At 36.5% G+C, this 16,958-nt stretch overlaps 1 protein-coding gene across 2 annotated transcripts; it reads left to right on the top strand.

Moving 5' to 3' along the window:
• Nucleotides 1-305: 305 nt before the first annotated feature.
• On the top strand, nucleotides 306-5,893 carry LOC122073466 (cell division cycle-associated protein 7-like). Of its 2 annotated transcripts, none has more exons than XM_042638059.1 (5): nucleotides 306-733; nucleotides 933-1,175; nucleotides 3,565-3,648; nucleotides 4,612-4,741; nucleotides 4,833-5,893. In XM_042638059.1, exons 1-5 carry the CDS (start codon nucleotides 432-434, stop codon nucleotides 5,400-5,402), a joined length of 1,329 nt encoding a protein of 442 aa, XP_042493993.1. In that variant the 5' UTR covers nucleotides 306-431; the 3' UTR covers nucleotides 5,403-5,893. The 2 variants fall into 2 exon arrangements, with proteins under 2 accessions (XP_042493993.1, XP_042493992.1); XM_042638058.1 differs by having other exon boundaries at nucleotides 903-1,175.
• The last annotated feature ends 11,065 nt before the right edge of the window (nucleotides 5,894-16,958 follow it).

The raw sequence follows: 16,958 nt of genomic DNA, 5'->3' as shown, positions 1-16,958 counted from the left end.
ATATTACAGAGAAAGAAACCCTCGCTACAAATATATAGCGGAAAAAAAAAACCCTAATCCGGATCAAATTACAATTTCCAACCTAATCCGGATTAAACTACAATTGCCCTCAAATAAAAAATTCGAGCGGGGGGCTGTGCCTCCCTACACCCCCTGCTGTGCAGGGGGGCCTCCTGCCCCCCTTGCAACCCCCACGGCCCGCTAACCGGCTAGCGGGACCGCCGTCCTGGCTGTCTAGGTGCTGCACCAGTACTTCCTGGATTAAACTGCGACGGAATACAAGACATCATACACCAACACGTACTCCTTCGATTGATGGCGAATTAGTTTATTTTATTTTTCCCTTAGTCCCTTGTAGGAGTGTTCTTACTTCTTACGCAACCATTGGGAAGACAGAAGTAGCATAGATCTTTCAGACTAACAGAGCAGCAATGGTGATATTGAGGAAGAGAGGTCGAACCCTGGAAGCTCCTGTAAATCCGAAAGAAGCCCAGAATGACAAAACCCAGGAAAAAGCCAGTGGTACCCAAGAGCAAGAGGGTTCAGGTTACGAGCAGTTTAGAGATAAAAGGATTAAAGAGAACATGGAGAGAATGCAAAAGCTTGGGATACTCGACCTTTCTCTTAAGCTCAAGCCCGTAGTTCCAACTCCCAAGCGCACTTCCAAAAACACTCCCGAAAGAAGTCACCCTTCTCTACTGCTCCCTTCTGAACCCCAGAGACGTTCTTCCAGGTACTCTTCATCTTCCCCTGTTTCTGTAAATGTGTGTTTCCTTCTTCTTCTCTTTGTATATGTGCTAATGTTGATACTCTGTTTCCTGAAGTTAATGTAAGTTTGTTTGTGGGCTCTCTTTTTCCTTCCTACTGAAATAGTTTGCATTTGTTCTGAGCTACTGTTTCAGTTGTTATATTGGGTCGCTTTCTGGTATTAGGTTGCAGAAGGTAGCTCCTGTTAGCTATTCAGAACTTTATGTGCACAAAAAGGGCAAATCGAGATCGTTGGACGATGAGGAGACTTGGGTTAGAGAAGGCGTGAAGCCAGAAATTTATACCGAAGAACACGAGAAGCTGTTGGGTACATGTGAGACGCCTTGGACTCTTTTTGTGGATGGATATGGGAAAGATGGTAAGCGTATATATGATTCGATTAAGGGGAAGTCATGCCATCAATGCCGGTCAGTGATCGTCATCTTCTTTGTTTCTCTTATTTAAAATTATGGAGATAGTTGAATCTTAGATAAGATAAAAGTATGCTATTCTCTGCATATTTAGCAGTATGCCCTCAATGCCAGTCAGTGATCTTCATCTTCACTGCTTTTGGTGAATATTGATCGGTTCTCATTCAACCCCGATATGACCTGTCCATGCGGTTATGGGGTCCGAAGGCCTGGATACCTGTGGATAACAAAAAAAAATTTAGAATGAAAGCCCTTAAGCATTTTAAGTTTTATATTTATCCACAAAACTGCTAATGTTTTCTAGATTAATCATTTTAATGCAACAACACTAATTTTTCTGGAAGGTGTTTTAGTTCTTTTACACCAATACATGTGGAATGTCATTCTCTGCAAATTGGTACTTTTGGTAGAATAAAAACTGTTGGTATCTGAATTTCATTAATGGGTAGAACTGATACTTTTTACACTAATACATGTTTGTTTTTATTGCACTCTCATGCATATTCCTTCTTCTCTCCCAGCAACTCCAAAACTCTGCCTATTCTCTTGCACACTCATTTTTTTTAGGCTCATTCGCATCTGTCATAAATGAGAAGCGCATTTGTGACTGATCAAGTTGGCTTTAGAAACGAAACTTTTTGGCCTTTCTGCTTTTACTTGTTTAGCTCCTTAGCATCTACCACATGATCCCTCTGATTGTTGCATTTATTGGCTTCAGTTAAATGTGCAGTAACCATCTCCATATTTCTTGATACCAAAACATATCTTATCACCTTACCTGGAAAGGAGTGTTTACTCCTGCATTCCATGTCAAATGTTTAACATTATCTCTTCTGGGTAACAACCTTGCAAGACTCTTCTCCTATTTTTTGTTGTCTTGTTGGGCTCTGCTAATGTTTCTCACCTAGATTTTGCATCATCTCTCCCTCTCAGGCAGACACTATACTCTTTCCTAAGGGAGCCAACTTCTGAATGAATACTGGTCAGCAGCCATAACAATAGCTTGCGTATATGCTATGTATACGGCGAATTGATAATATTGTAATGCCTAATCTTTGGTTCTTCCGCCTTGAGAAAAGTGGAAGACTTTTGGAACCTGTTGTACTCAATAGTTATTTTTTGGTGATTTTCAGCATTTCCCTTCGTTACAAATGATCAAACTTGACATCTTTTGTTTAATGGCTGAAATTTGGATAGATAAGATGCTTATAGGTGAGGAAATTGTGTGAATTCCAAGACCTTTTTTTCTTTGGGGGGGGGGTGTGGGGTGGGAATAAATTTCTAAAGCATGTTTTTGACTACCTCTGTCAGAAAAGTCTGTTATAAGTGTGATCTGTATTTTTCCATGAATTTGGCCTTTATGGCATACTTACATAAATTCAAGAAGAGGCTTGATTTTGTCCCCTCCCCTCCCATTGGCATGGTCATAACTTTGTAGTAATCCTTCTTTGGGTTTTGTTTAGGTGATGTGGTATCATTATATTTCTGAATTTTTTGTATTTTTCTTCCTCATACTTCTTTCTTCCTCTCTTCTAATAAATCACATTTTCCACCCAAAAAAAAAAAAGGGAGGATTTATGATATTCATTTTGGATATGTATGTTCCAACCAACAATTCAATGCATCATGATTATGATCTTGAGCCCTATGCTATTAACAGCGAAAGGTTTGGTTTCTCCCCTAGTTCTCATCATGTTCTCTTTTTCATCGGTAAGGTACTCAAGGTTTAGCATTGACAATGGTATAGGATCCTCAGGAATGGGGGGACTTGGAAACTAAAAATTCATAATCTTGATGGTACCATATACATTTCGGATTGAATCATAGATTCACTGAGTTCAGTTCCGGAGATCACATTTTTGGGATGATACAAGGTGTTGGGACAGCCAAAGTGGTCATGGGTTCAAGTCGGAAAACAGCCTTTCCACAAAGCGGGAGTATGGCTGCATATATTATACTCCTCCCCAGACCCTGCTGTAGTGGGAGCAGCATGCACTGGGTTCAGAGCTTGAATCAGTTGGTATATAGTTGTAGAAATAGAAAGTAGAAGAGAGGAATAACAATGGAGATAATTCTTCAAAGGGGCCCAGGAATCCACCCACACAGAAACAGCTGGATGCTTGAGGGAATAACTTCATTTCCAGTCACTGAATTCATGTTGGCGGTCCGCCTTCTACAGTGTTTTACTCTGCATTAGCAATGACTTCTGATAAGATTGTTGATCATCTAACCATAGTCAGATATGCATGCCAAACATATCTTTCTCATGCAAGTCATCTGTTACAGTTTCTGTATAATACTCCACAAGATAATACTTTATATTGGTTATGTTCTAGCTTTGAAGTATTTCATTCAGTTACAATGATATTGACCCAATTTCTTGCAGGCAGAAAACTCTTGGTCATCATACCCACTGCAGCAAATGCAACCTGGGCCAGGGGCAGTTTTGTGGAGATTGCTTGTACATGAGGTATACTTTATTGTAGCATTCTTCAACTCCTGGAATATCCAAGTATCCGAAAAAACTGGACCCCTTTATTTTTTGCTTCTCCCATCATTCTGCTAAAGGCCTTATGAAGAATATGCAGTCACACTTCAGACTTAAATACTTCTAAAATCTTTTGGTTGTCTTAATCTTTATGATTTTCCAATCACCTGTAACTTGCATGCTCGATAGTTTCACTCATTTTGTGGTACCCATTTGTTAAAGTTGTGGATAATGTAGTTACTTTTTTGAAGAATTTTTCATGCTTATACTATCTGATCAGAAGTGAGAGATTTAGAGTTTGAGAATATCAGAACAGAGAGGGATAAAGCTGACAACCATTGCTATACTGTAAACATGATAAAGGATGACAGAATGTGTTTGGGACTAATGGTGACCCAAAAGAAAAGAACTCTCCTGAACATCGGAACCATGGTGACCCAAAAGAAAAGAACTCTCCTGCAGGTTTGTCAGGACTTACCACTGGGCAGATTTTGGACTCACGTAGGTCCATGTGATAAAGAGTACTGAACACCCACCTTGCTGATCAAGTTTCTCTCAAAACAAGTAGGTGGAGTGCCTTAAAAGTGGGTTTAAATTTCAGAAATGCCAGTAGATTCACTCACAATGAAATGGTAATCATGTAATATAAAACTTCGAAATCTCTTTTCAAATTCTTAAGTTTCTGTTTCAGGCTGAAAGTTGACATCACATGGACCAAGCCATGTCATATAAATCTGCCATGTGACAAATCACGATGGATGCCAAACTTTAACAAGAGTTGTCTACATATAATTTTTCCCTTTTTTAGTTGAGAAGAATCTGCAACTTCGAAACTTCGATTCCATATAAACCATGTTTTAGCTATGATCCGTTTGACATCATTACATACAATCTTAGTCCCATAGATTGGATAACTCTATGTATTTCATTTGTCATGGCAAAAAGATATGGAGAGAATGTCTTAGAAGCCAATCAGAATCCAAATTGGATTTGCCCTGTTTGTCGTGGGATTTGTAACTGCAGCTTGTGCCGACTGAGTAAAGGATGGGTTCCCACTGGGTCTCTCTATAGAAAAGTAAGCTTTCTTGGTTCTTCTGCATTCCTACTTTTGTTCTTAATGTGTTCCAATTTGCCAATAGGGAAATGAGCATTGGTGTACTTTCCAGGTGTCAAGATCAGGCTACAAGTCAGTTGCACATTATCTCATCCAAATTCGACGCTCTCAAACAAACTCTGAAGAACACTCAGCTATGGAACTTCCAGTTTCTGCTAAGAGGTCAATACCCTTTGCAGATTTGGAAGAACCATCCCAGAAGAAGCCTCTTGACTCTGATGATGGTAATCATGAATGCTCAAAGCCTCAATTTGAAGATAATAACGAGGCTACAGGGAAGAAAGTTGAAGTGCAGACTTTGGATATAAAGCATGATGTTAACAATAGTGCTTCAGAGGCTGACTCAAAGCTTACAGTGAATCCTGAACTTGCTACTGAAGTATGCCATGATGGTATCGGAGGAAGATTGAGCCCGCTGAGCAACAAGGATAATGATTACAATGGATGCACAAAGTCCACAACTGGAAACAACCAAGATGATGACAAGTTCAGAGTGGGGAAAGAGGATCGAGATATATTTAAGGGGGGTAATAGTGATATTGCATTGGGGAGTAATCAAAAGCCTCAAATGGAACATGCTTCTCCCAGTGAGTTGATTACAGCAGCATTCTTAGAAGGTTGAGGCGAAGGAGTAACATGTCTTGAAGATGGAGGCTCTTACTTTTTGTGTCAGCATGGATTGTTAACATTTTATACTGATATTCTAGTACAGCTTGGCTCACAGTTACATATAGAAGCAAGCAGAAGCTCTTAAAATATGTTCCACATTTTGGTCGGGGATGCATGTGGATTTTGGTTTTTATGGGATTCAAGTATTTTTCCATTCTACAGGTCCATGGTGGCGATGGTGGCGCTGGATGACTATTGCCACTGTCTGGTTAAATAGCAAGTGACCAGACATTTTGACCAAGACATTATTGGTGTTCTGAGTCCTTACAGGTCCTGAAAATGGACCCTCTTTTTGCCTCAGCTCAAGTCATAGAAGCAAGTTCATATAGGTTTTGCAATTTGTGCAGGAATGTTAATTGATTTTGTTTCTGATGGGGTTACAGACTTCTAGTGAGAAGGTAGTGTTTCAAAACTTTTGAATTACCTGTGTTGAGATGACTTCTTTATAATTCTTGTCCAATCATCACATTCAGTTCTTTTTTCTGTTTGAGTCACAGGTTTCTACTCTGTAAGAACGAAAAAAGGGCCAATAGCCTCCACTCTTGGATCGGGCTCCTCTCCAATCCACTGGCGCCCAAACCAGCATCCAAATGGTTGGGAGGACCTGGACAAGCACCCCACACATGGGCCTGCACCCCCAGGTCCTCCCTGCTGTTGGATGCCGGGTTGGGTGCCTGGCACGTTGGTGAGGATTTTTTTCCTCCACTCTCATATAGCAATCGCTTGCGACAGAGGTCCACTTAATATTGTTTTGAAGAAAGTTTTTTCCCTACCAAGGGTGAAGAAAGAATCTCTTCATTCAAGGAAATTTAACCTTATGAATTATTATTAATTTTTTTTTTATTATGATTGGACTCTAAAATAATGAATGTCATCATTGATTCCTATTCCTATCCCTATCCCCTTATTTAAGAAGGTCTGAAACACTTTTTCTCAATCTAATTGGAGGTCAGATCCATGGATTAAGATATTCTCTCTTCAACGCGGGTAATGGGAACCATTTTTTCGTTGAAAACTATTAAATATCACATATCTGGGTTTGAGTAAAGAACTACCAAGCTTGATGGTCAAGTATTGGGCCTCATGCAACTGGGATAGGCCCATTACGAATCTTAACAGTACAAATCATGGCCTTTATTTTGACTTAGTCCACACAGGGGTAGATCAATCTCAGTGCCAGTGGGTAGGAGGATTTTGGAACAGAGAGATGACCCATTGTGTTGGTACTTGGTAGTAGTCCCCAGTCTTCAATTGAATGTTATATGCTATCTGGGTTGGTACCTGCCAATTCTGGTCTGATTCCTATCTGGATTGATCAGTATTCAGTTGGAATAACCCAAATTCTGCCCTAACCCTGGAAATGCAGTATGTTTTATTAGCCACGCTGGATTGGTCGGAATTCGGAATCGACCTCAGCCAATCCTTATCCAATCCCAAGTTTTTGAAGCCCTGGATGAGCACCATCTGATAGAAGCATTTCGAGGGTATAGCTTGTGGTGAAGATATATAGAGGGTGAACCTCAATGCAACAGTAAGGTTGCTCCATTACAATCTTGTGGTGTAACAATCAATCCATGAAGCAGGGTAAAATACAGCATATAATATGACTCTCCCAAGACCTCGCAGTGGCAGGAGCCTTGTGCATAAAATAATTTTCATTTCATCCTAGGATATCAAACTAGCTAGCCATTAGCTATTAAGTTTATCTCAAATTATTGACCCATTTTAAAGATTGACCCGCTCTGACATATTTTGGTGGCAACCCAAATGAGAATTTTTTCTGATATCTGTGATAGAAGCAGAGGGGTTGGGTCGATAGGTCAAAGCCCGATTCCAGCAGATTGACCACGACCCGATGGGTCGACCCGTGACTTAAAGTATATAATGTACTGTTGTCTTGTTGAGAAAGTCATTGTAATTTGGGGGAATTTTCAAGCTAGGGTTTCAGGTTGAGTTTTCTCGCCGATGCTTTAGTGTAATCTCTCTTATACATAATGAAACATCTTCTTCTTTACCCGATGACATAGCACACCACACCGATGTGTGAACCTCATTAAATTTCTATGTTGTGCGGATCTATTGTTTGTTAATTATCATATTTTCTTGGTGTTTGCTCTAACATTAGCATAAAGGCCTAATATAAATGTATTAAGCTACTCATCATTGAAGTTAGAACTACTCCTTAGCCCTAACAACATCAGGACTAACCTTTGCCAATGAAAATGGACTTGCCCATGAGGCTATTCCCCCTCAGCTCCTCTAGCGTGCCCACTTGTGATTTTAGTGAGGGATGCATACTTTAAAAGGAGAGGTCTAGGACTCTTGCTGCCCCACCCACCTCTCGCACAGACATAAATGAACTTTTCAAGCCAAGAAGACAGAGAAGTGGAATTGACATCCACCCGAAGCAAAATCTTTTAGAAAAGAATGGAACCAAAGATGGATCTTAATCTACCATTCAAACTCATAATGGGTGTCTATCCATTACTTTTGAATGGAGGATTTTTGTTGTCAAAGAATAAAAAAATTTGAATTATTAAGTGGAGGAATTAACACGTGCATAAAGCGATGAAAAACTTATAGAATAATCGGTGAGAGACCACGAATAGAACAAAATGAATTAGAATGGAGATAGAATCAGGACATGCTCTGATACCATGTAAATATCTAATTTAAAACCTTCATGTATTAGATGTAAAATATCGAAGACTTGTATTAAGTAGTTTGGCTTGTGGGTCGCCATTAAAATTACCTTTTTTTGGAAATTGCATCAATTTGTTTTCCCTTTAAATTGGTAGTACCTTAATAGTAGGGCCAGAAAGCAGTAATTAACTTCGGTAAAAGCTCTTTTTTAAATAAGAGGGAGCTGAGACAAATTTAACGATATTTATTAGTGCTAAGAGAAAAATATCTGAAAACACAGAGATGTGAGAAAAAGACAGCTTGCAACGAAGACATAAGCATTTTGTCAAACCTTGTATATATAAAGAATCGAAAAAAGAAACAAAAAACCGACTAGTAAAAACTAATCTTCAAAGCAGTCCGGTTTTGGTTTCAAAATGTAGAATCTTTTTTTCGAATCAAATTACTCTTTTTCAAACCAAATAAATTATATTCTTTTTTAATGTTTTAGTCAACGTGGATGCTTAAATCTTGTTCTTTTTTAGTGTCTGGAAAAAAAAATTTTGAAGGATTATGGTACCAACAATTTTATTTATTTTTTATATTTTTATCTTTTAACTTGAAGGATTATGACCCTAGATTTTGATTTATAAAATAAGTTCTTATTCGATTTTGGTTTCTACATATTGTCTTAAATCAAATCAAAATAATTGACACCTTTACATATATCCTTGTATTATGATTGTTTGATTGCTCTTTTCTATTTCTTCCCACATACACTCATAAAGGTGACCATAAAAATTTTAAAAATAATCGATGTGAGATTATTCTTTCAGATATATATTGAATCGTATCAGTCAAGAAACAAGTAGTAACTGATAAGATTGGAGTGATGTGGAATCATGCTACAGTGATGAAAATGGTGAAACATATTCTTGTGGAGGGAGAGATTAGAGAGTTACAGAGAACCCCGGAGACAGGAGGGCTGGTGGTCACTGATGACATGCATGGTGGGTCAGGAAGCCATGGGTGAAAGGACATGGCTTTGCATGCGATGCAACCCAAACCAGACCCAGGAGGACCCGCCATTGGTGCATCGTTCCACGAGCCATGCATGCATGGAAAGCAGAAAACTCAATTCACATTTCTTTCTAATCTAATCTCTCTCTCTCTCTCTCAATCAATAAATAACCACTCCACTTCCTTTCCACCTTTTTTCTTTTCAAAATCAGGCCAGGCTAGGTCAGTTGGGAAAAACTAATCCAACCCTATATGGAGTGTGTAGTGGAGGTGTTTGCCAATATTCCACAACAAATAAAGAAGACCTAAAACTTCCAACAGAAAAAATACACAAAGAAAAGAAGAAAGGAAGAAGGCAATAACAAAAAAAAATATATATATATATATATATATATATATATGAACCTTTTAAATTAAAGGCTGATCATGTTCTCTAAGCTGACAGGGTGAGGGATCGAAGTGGAGGTGTCAATTGGTCGGATTTGTCAGTAGAGGGTATTGAGGAAGAGAAAAGAATGTGTCAAGCAAGAGAGAGAGAGCATAGCTTATGTCATGAGTTCAATCACAGACCATTTTCCATAAACTTAAATATGAAAGGGCAAGGAAGCTCTGCCCAACTGGCGTTCCTAAACACACCTGGGTCTCTAGCTGTATCTGAAAGTGAGAAATGCAAGAAGGCAGGATTCTTTTCTCTTTTTTTTTTTGTTAACTAAGGTGTTCGGGCCAGCTTACGCGCACCTCAACTAATCCTCGGGGAGATTAGCACAGCAACCCATAACCATGATCTCCACTTAAATCGCAAATGTACAGATGGAGAATCGAACCTGAGATCAGGATTCTTTTCTCTAATATTATTTTAAAAAAAAAAAAATCTCCATTTGAGAATATAGCTTTCACCAACACTTTTACGTGTCTATCTCTCTCTCTTCTCTATGAAAAGACATTTATGTCCTCTGTTTGAGGGAGACAAAGATAGATAAAGGAAGATCCACTATTACTTCTTGTAAAATTAAAAGTGAAAGTAAAAAAATACACTATCATGTCAATTAGAAATAGACAAATAATGGCATCTTCCTACAATGCAAAAATCCAAGACCACTGCCCCGCCCATGGTGTGTATGAGTAATAATTGACACTTGATTAAGTAATATGGTAAAAGAGGAAATATTCCTTCAATCCCTTGACATAAAAAGGTATCGAGGAACGATGAAAGAGTATTATTGGCTTTGTATAATAGGCGCAAAATATTTATGACTAAGGGTGCATATTTGGCCTGGCAAACCTAAGCCCTAACCCAATAGGACCTAGGCTAGACTTTCTTCCAGCCTTTCTCAACCATATGCACAGCTTAATATTTAATGTTGCAGCCCAAATGTTCTTTAATATGTCTTTTAAGGTCTTCTAATTGGGTTATCAACTATTTTGAGCCATTTATAGAAAAAATATATTTTTTGAGCCTTTACTGCAAGTGATCCATTTTTTAACACCGATTCCTTTCCAACAAAAGGTTGCTTCCAAACTATAGTAAGAATGAAAATGATATAAAATTATAATGAGAGTGTTTAATTTAAAGTGTGGCTGTCTTAGTTCCTAAGTAAAATAGACCGAAGTGAATAGTAAACTAGATTTTTGATTATAGATTGTTTTCATTCGGATGAAAATAAGGGACCTAAAATTTTATAACAAGGCCCACTAATTCTTGTCTCCAAATTCCATAGCCTGTAAATTAAAAAATATTTTTCTTGGAGGGAGCACTCTTATTTCTTTACAATATTCATAAAGTGAGAATTAAAAACAACAAAAGTAAAGTGATAAATAATTTTGATATTTCAAAAATAATTAAGATGCTTTTTGTTGTCATTAAAGTGATGAGGTTAAAATTTCTAAGTTTCTTTTGATTGGCTCTTGGTTTTATTTTCAAAAGATCTTTAGGTTAAGAATAAAAAATATTTTTATTATTATATTATTATAAAGATTTTTTTTAATTGTGATATTATTAAGAGTTGTCATTGCAGATGACAAGTTTTTACACTCATTAAAGGGAGAAAAAAATATGTTACATGAAAAAGGCAAAAGAAAATATGTTATATAAAAAAAGGTAAATAATTTTGTACACGATAGCACACAACTTTTTGAATGGGGGATGAGGATCAACATAGCACTCTATCACCACCATCCAACTGTTGTATATAATTTATTATACTATGGTTCATGCTAGGTAACACTTTCTTATGTATGAATCGGTATTATTATATTTCAATTCTTTCTTAATACCTCTCAAGGAAAAACCCGAATTGATTGTGTTGAAGGAATACTTTAGTCTCAGAATTTCTAATTTAAAGTCGAGATTGGGTGGATCAAAGTAGAAAGAACAGTATTCAAGTCGAGTGAAGGAAACTGCTTGGTTATCTGACGTTAAGAGAAGATTAATCAACGACTAGTAACAACCTTGGGGTTGAACGGTCACACGGGTTTAGGGTGTAATACACATTCCCTCATGTATTTATTTATTTTTTGTTAACAACGGGTATCCAGGCCTTTGGCCTGACGAGTCCCTCATTTATGAATTGTACTAATAATCTCTCCAATATAATTTCAAATTAACAAGTACCTACTGTTTTTTAAGTTCGATACTAAGTTCTTCAATATTTTGAAGGGAAAATCTTGTTGTAACCAAGTTTGACAAAATACCCTTAACCCCATTCGAGGAATGAAGTGTCTTATCAAACAGACCCAAAAAGATGGATGAAGAGATTCTCCCTTCACCCACTCTATCAAACGAAAATGTAAATGCATAAAAAGATAGGAAACATGGATGTGTTCAATAAAACTCAAATCACTAATCAAGGAATTTATCAATTAAAAATATAAATAATAAGAAAAATAAAACTTCCATGATCACGAGATCCAGATGCGACAAGTCTGGGCTTGTAAATGACAAAGGATTTAGGTGAAAAATATTACTTTTATATATTGTAATCACATATATATATATATATATATATATATTACAAGTTTATTATTTTATTACAGTTCAGTAATGGCAATAGTATTCCCTATATAAAAAATTAATCAAAAATTAAGATGAATCCAAAACACTGAAGCTAAAATGAAAGAGATATTTCTTGTTTTCTGGAGTGACAAAAAAGAAAACTGACAGAAACCAATTGGGAAATTAAAAAAATTAGAAAACAAAGAGAAAGAAATTTACAAGATTCAATAAGACCAAGGTTTTGTGGATTTGACATGACCATCAATTATTCTATGATTGGTTAGTGGTAATGGATGACTACTTTGATTATTATGATTTACTTGAGGAACGGAAGATGAAAGTAGCTCGTGATTGGTGGAGGACCTATGAACATGAACTGGAAGACCGTGGTAGAGAACCTACTTGTTGGGAGGAGATGAAGCTTGAGCTATCAGATAAATACTTGACACGTAACTTCAGAGCTCGCATACACAATCAGCTAAACTCTCTTAGTCAAGGGTCTATGATTGTTGCAGAGTACATGAACAGGTTTGACACACTTTATTCTCGTACAGGCATAAGGGAGAATGAAAGGCAACTGTTATCTCGGTTTCGACTGGGATTGCGAGCTGAAATCAATAGGAAAATTGGAGTGGTTGACATGTATTCAGTGAGGGATTGCTTTGACAAGGTCCTACGAGCAGAGGAGTTTATGGCACAATCAGTTAGAAGGTTTGGTTTTCAAGCTGGGGAGGTCAAGAAATTTTTTTCAGCAACTAAACCTAGTAGCTCAGCACCCCCCAAGTTCACTTTTCCTTCACGGGTTGATCACAAAGAAAAGGCACCCATGATAGGTAGTATTAAGTAAGGATGTGAATTTGTAACTGAAACCGTTTACCAAAATCGAACCGATCCATTTACACCGAAATCGCAAAATCGTTTAGTAAATGGTGCGGTTATGGTTTCAAGTTTCAGGTTGATTAGCTAAACGGGTCGGGTCGGTTTTAACCGCGGAACCCGTTGATTTCAAACCGAATTGAAACCGTTTAAAACGAACCATTTAAAACCGTCAAAACCGAACCGTTTAATCCGTATAACACTTAAATATGGTAAGGGTAAAATCAATATATCACTTCCAAAAAATAAAAACCCTAAAGGTAAAAGTGATCGGAGTAAAACGCATTTGAGACTATCTGTTAGATTGAAGCCCCATACCGTCGAACTTAGCCACAAGGCCGGCAACTCTTCGGTTCTTTAGTTCTTCAATTCTTGGATTGAAGCCCCTTTCATGGTTTGAACTCCTCATTGTCTCAATCATGTACGATTAAAATAGCGATCACCCTCTTCTTCTACAGATTTTCTTTGTCTTTAATTTCAAATTTTTAACTTTGTTTCTCTGTGTAGAGGCAAAGAGAAGCTTTTCTGTACAGTTGAATCTAAAACCAAAACAAGCGGAAGTCTGGTTTCAAAATCGCAGAGCTAGGTATTTCAACTAGAAGTGGACCTTTGGTTTTCTTGCTTCTCTTTCCCAGGTTTAAATCAAGGTTTTAAAACTTGTTTTAAAGCTAGTTTGCAGGCCGAATGTCCCACCGGCTTTCCTAGCTGACCAGAGAGAGAGAGAGAGAGAAACCTTGGACGTTAGAGAGACGGAGAGCAACTTTAAGGTAATTTGAGTTGCCCTTTGTTTGGTATCTCTTGAAGACTAACCTGCCTTGTTAGTCCACCCAAATAGAGGTTTTTAAAAAAATAGTGATACTTATGGTGTTGAACAATTTAGTATGTTAAAGGAAACTGATGTTTAGAATCTTTAGATACAAGTTGTCTCTTTTTCATGTGATGTTTATTCCCATGTTTGCTTCTGCTTTGTGGTTGTCTGGCATCACTGAGGCTTTGTTTGTTTTCAGGGAAGTGTAGATGGAAGGTTTTCAACTAATATTGGGTTTTTTTCTTTTTTTTCTTTTTTATTTCTTTTGGTGATGATTGTACTTGCTAAATTTTCTTTTACATGGCTTTTTCCTGGAAACAGATAGAGCCTGAAGTAGTTTTCTGTTTAAATAGTTGTCATATGCATACGATTTTGTAGTATAGTGGTATGATATACCACTGATTTCCAATGTGATGGGCCGATTAATTTAAGGGTTTTCCATAGGCAATAGGCAATTTATTTGATTTTGGTTATATGATATGGAAAATGATGCTGTAAACCTACAGTGGCATAAAGTTCCATGAACCCCTAATGCAATTTCTCTTGGAATTGAAGGTACTACAGCCCGAGATGATGTAATTTTTTCCATGTTCATAACTTACTGAGAGTGATGTATGGAGATTTTCCACATTACAGTGAGTTTACAGAAGCAGAACCCATCTGATTTTAACTTTCTGAGAGAAGTTTATTGAGATTTCTATGTTATAGTGAATTTATGGAAGCAGATGTGAACCAATCTGATTACAAGTTTATAGATGTTTTTATAGGGAATAATTACCAGTGACAATTTTTTTCTATTAATTTGCCTTTTAAATACTTATATGTGTTGCTCACAAGCTGAAGGGTGGAGGGTGTCTTCTGTTTCTATGCTTTGTTTATTCCTTATAAATAATTTGAATCTTGCTCCTAGTGGCAACTATCTTACACTCGAGTTGAACAGGCAGGTTCAAGAACATATACTTTCTTACAGTTTCAAGTTCACCTGATTTCAAGGTGATAGTACAGAAATTATTGGGACAGATCTTTCCAACAAATCCAGTGCCCCATTTTATGAGTGAAGAAGAAGCAATTATGAAGCTGGGAAACTTGATGACTCAGATAGCAATAGAATTCGGAATCCCTCCTTCATCTGTTATAGATATATGGGTTGAACTTTATGGAATAGATGATTGCAAGTTATAACAAATCGATTGTGAACCGCTTTGCAAACCGTATGAAATAAACCGAAATCGAAACCGTTTAAAACCGTGAAACTGACACTGTTTAAAAATCGTGGAAAGTGAAACCGTTTACTAAACGGTCACGGTTTCAGAAAGTGGAACCGTTTAGTAAATGATGCGGTTATGGGTTCAGCCAAATAAATGTGAACCGAACCGATTCGCACCGTTTAAACCGAAACCGAATCGATTAACACCCTTAGTACTAAGGTACAGTGTTTTCATTGCCAGCCCACATAAACAAAAGGCTAATGCAGTAGCTGAGGTTGAAGATTCCAATGAGGATGAATCAACTCTTTACCCCTACCCTTTGGATGATGGTGATGATGATGATGGTGGATATGACTATGACATGGAAGACACTAATGAGGATGACACTCATGGAACAAGCATTGTTACTCACATATTGGTGGCTAAAACCAAAGGAGAGGATTGGCGACAGTAACAGAGATTAGTTGAATTTCCAAATCGTAAGTTACATAAATGAGAAGATTATGTGTCTTATTTATATTTTGTTTTTATTCTATTATTTCAAATTTTAATTTTTGAATAAAAGAGGATAATAAGGTTGAGTAATACCATAGAGACATGTAAAAAAGTGACGAAAATTAGATAATAGAAAATTAGTCTTGAAGGTTTCTTCGCCAGTTCATATCACCCTCGACAGGAACATACCCCATCTAGCCAAAACAAAGTGATCCTAGTACTGAAGGAAACAAAACCCTTCATTCCTATAAGAGTTAAAACTTTCTTATAAATTAGTATGAGATAATTGAGGGAGATGGATAATTACATTATCGGCTTATATTGACATCTTGTAGGTCAAGTTAATAGTACATAATATAATGGTGCTATTTAAATTATAAAAATAAAAAAAAAATAAAAAAAATAAAAAAGGAAGAAGAAGAAGATGATAAAGACTTTGAAGGAAAAGTAGTGAAGTACACACTAACAATGCGTACTTTATTTTCCTATTCAATAACAAAGAAAAAAAATATAATTCAATCCAGCTTGTTCCATACTTAAAATGAATCAATATCAATTTCCATAAATTCATGGGTGAGAGTACTTTCCTTCTCTCCTTGTTGTTGAATTTTGATGTTTCATTAAATAATGTTAATTTTTTTAATAAATTTTATTTATTTATAAATAAAAAAGAAAAGAAATAGAATAAATTACCTGAAAGATTTTCTCTTACGTCGTTTTCTTAGACAAACAAATAAGACCCTCTATAGAATTATTTGGAATTTTTTTTTTAAGTTCTCCCTTATTTTATCTTGAAAGTTTTTTAAATTAGATGTAAAAAAATATTTTAAATTAATTTAAAAAATGTAATTTCTATTATGCTATTCTTAAAAATTATCATTGTCTTCACATGTGTAGAATACACATATGCAATGACAAGATTTTACCTCGACTATAAGAAGAAATGTGTTGTACTATATTTTATACACTTATATATACACTAAAACAGGGGATGAATCCCGACTGAATATCGTCAAGGATGTGTTCTACATATCATACGTATTGATTTTCATTTGCTCTGATGAACGAAAAGCCTCCTGGCGATGTAATAGAGGGAGGGAGAGAGGGAGAGCCCTTGTTGGAGGATCTAATGAAGAGTAAATCAAAACCTCCCACTAACTTTGCTTATAATAGTTACCTAGATGTAGGAAAAATGTCGAATAATATTATGAAGTTGTGAGATTTCATTTGAGAAAAAAAAAAAAGAGTTAGGGAAATATGCAAATTTCACAATTGAGCAACCTTATCGTTCTACCAAGTCTGTCCTTCAATTTTATATCATTAATTTTTTTCTTCCATTTTTCACCCAAGAAAAGACAAAAACGATAATTTCTATTTATTAATAAAGGGAAAAAAAGCCGCAGTACGTTTGTATAAACAATTTTTGTAAAACGTTCTTCCTAAATAGCCGTGGATTTAACCACATATAATTTGAATCATTGAAACCCT

The sequence above is a fragment of the Macadamia integrifolia genome, chromosome 3, assembly GCF_013358625.1.
Source record: "Macadamia integrifolia cultivar HAES 741 chromosome 3, SCU_Mint_v3, whole genome shotgun sequence".
Classification (NCBI taxonomy): domain Eukaryota; kingdom Viridiplantae; phylum Streptophyta; class Magnoliopsida; order Proteales; family Proteaceae; genus Macadamia; species Macadamia integrifolia.
This window is presented reverse-complemented; position numbering and strand designations above follow the sequence as displayed.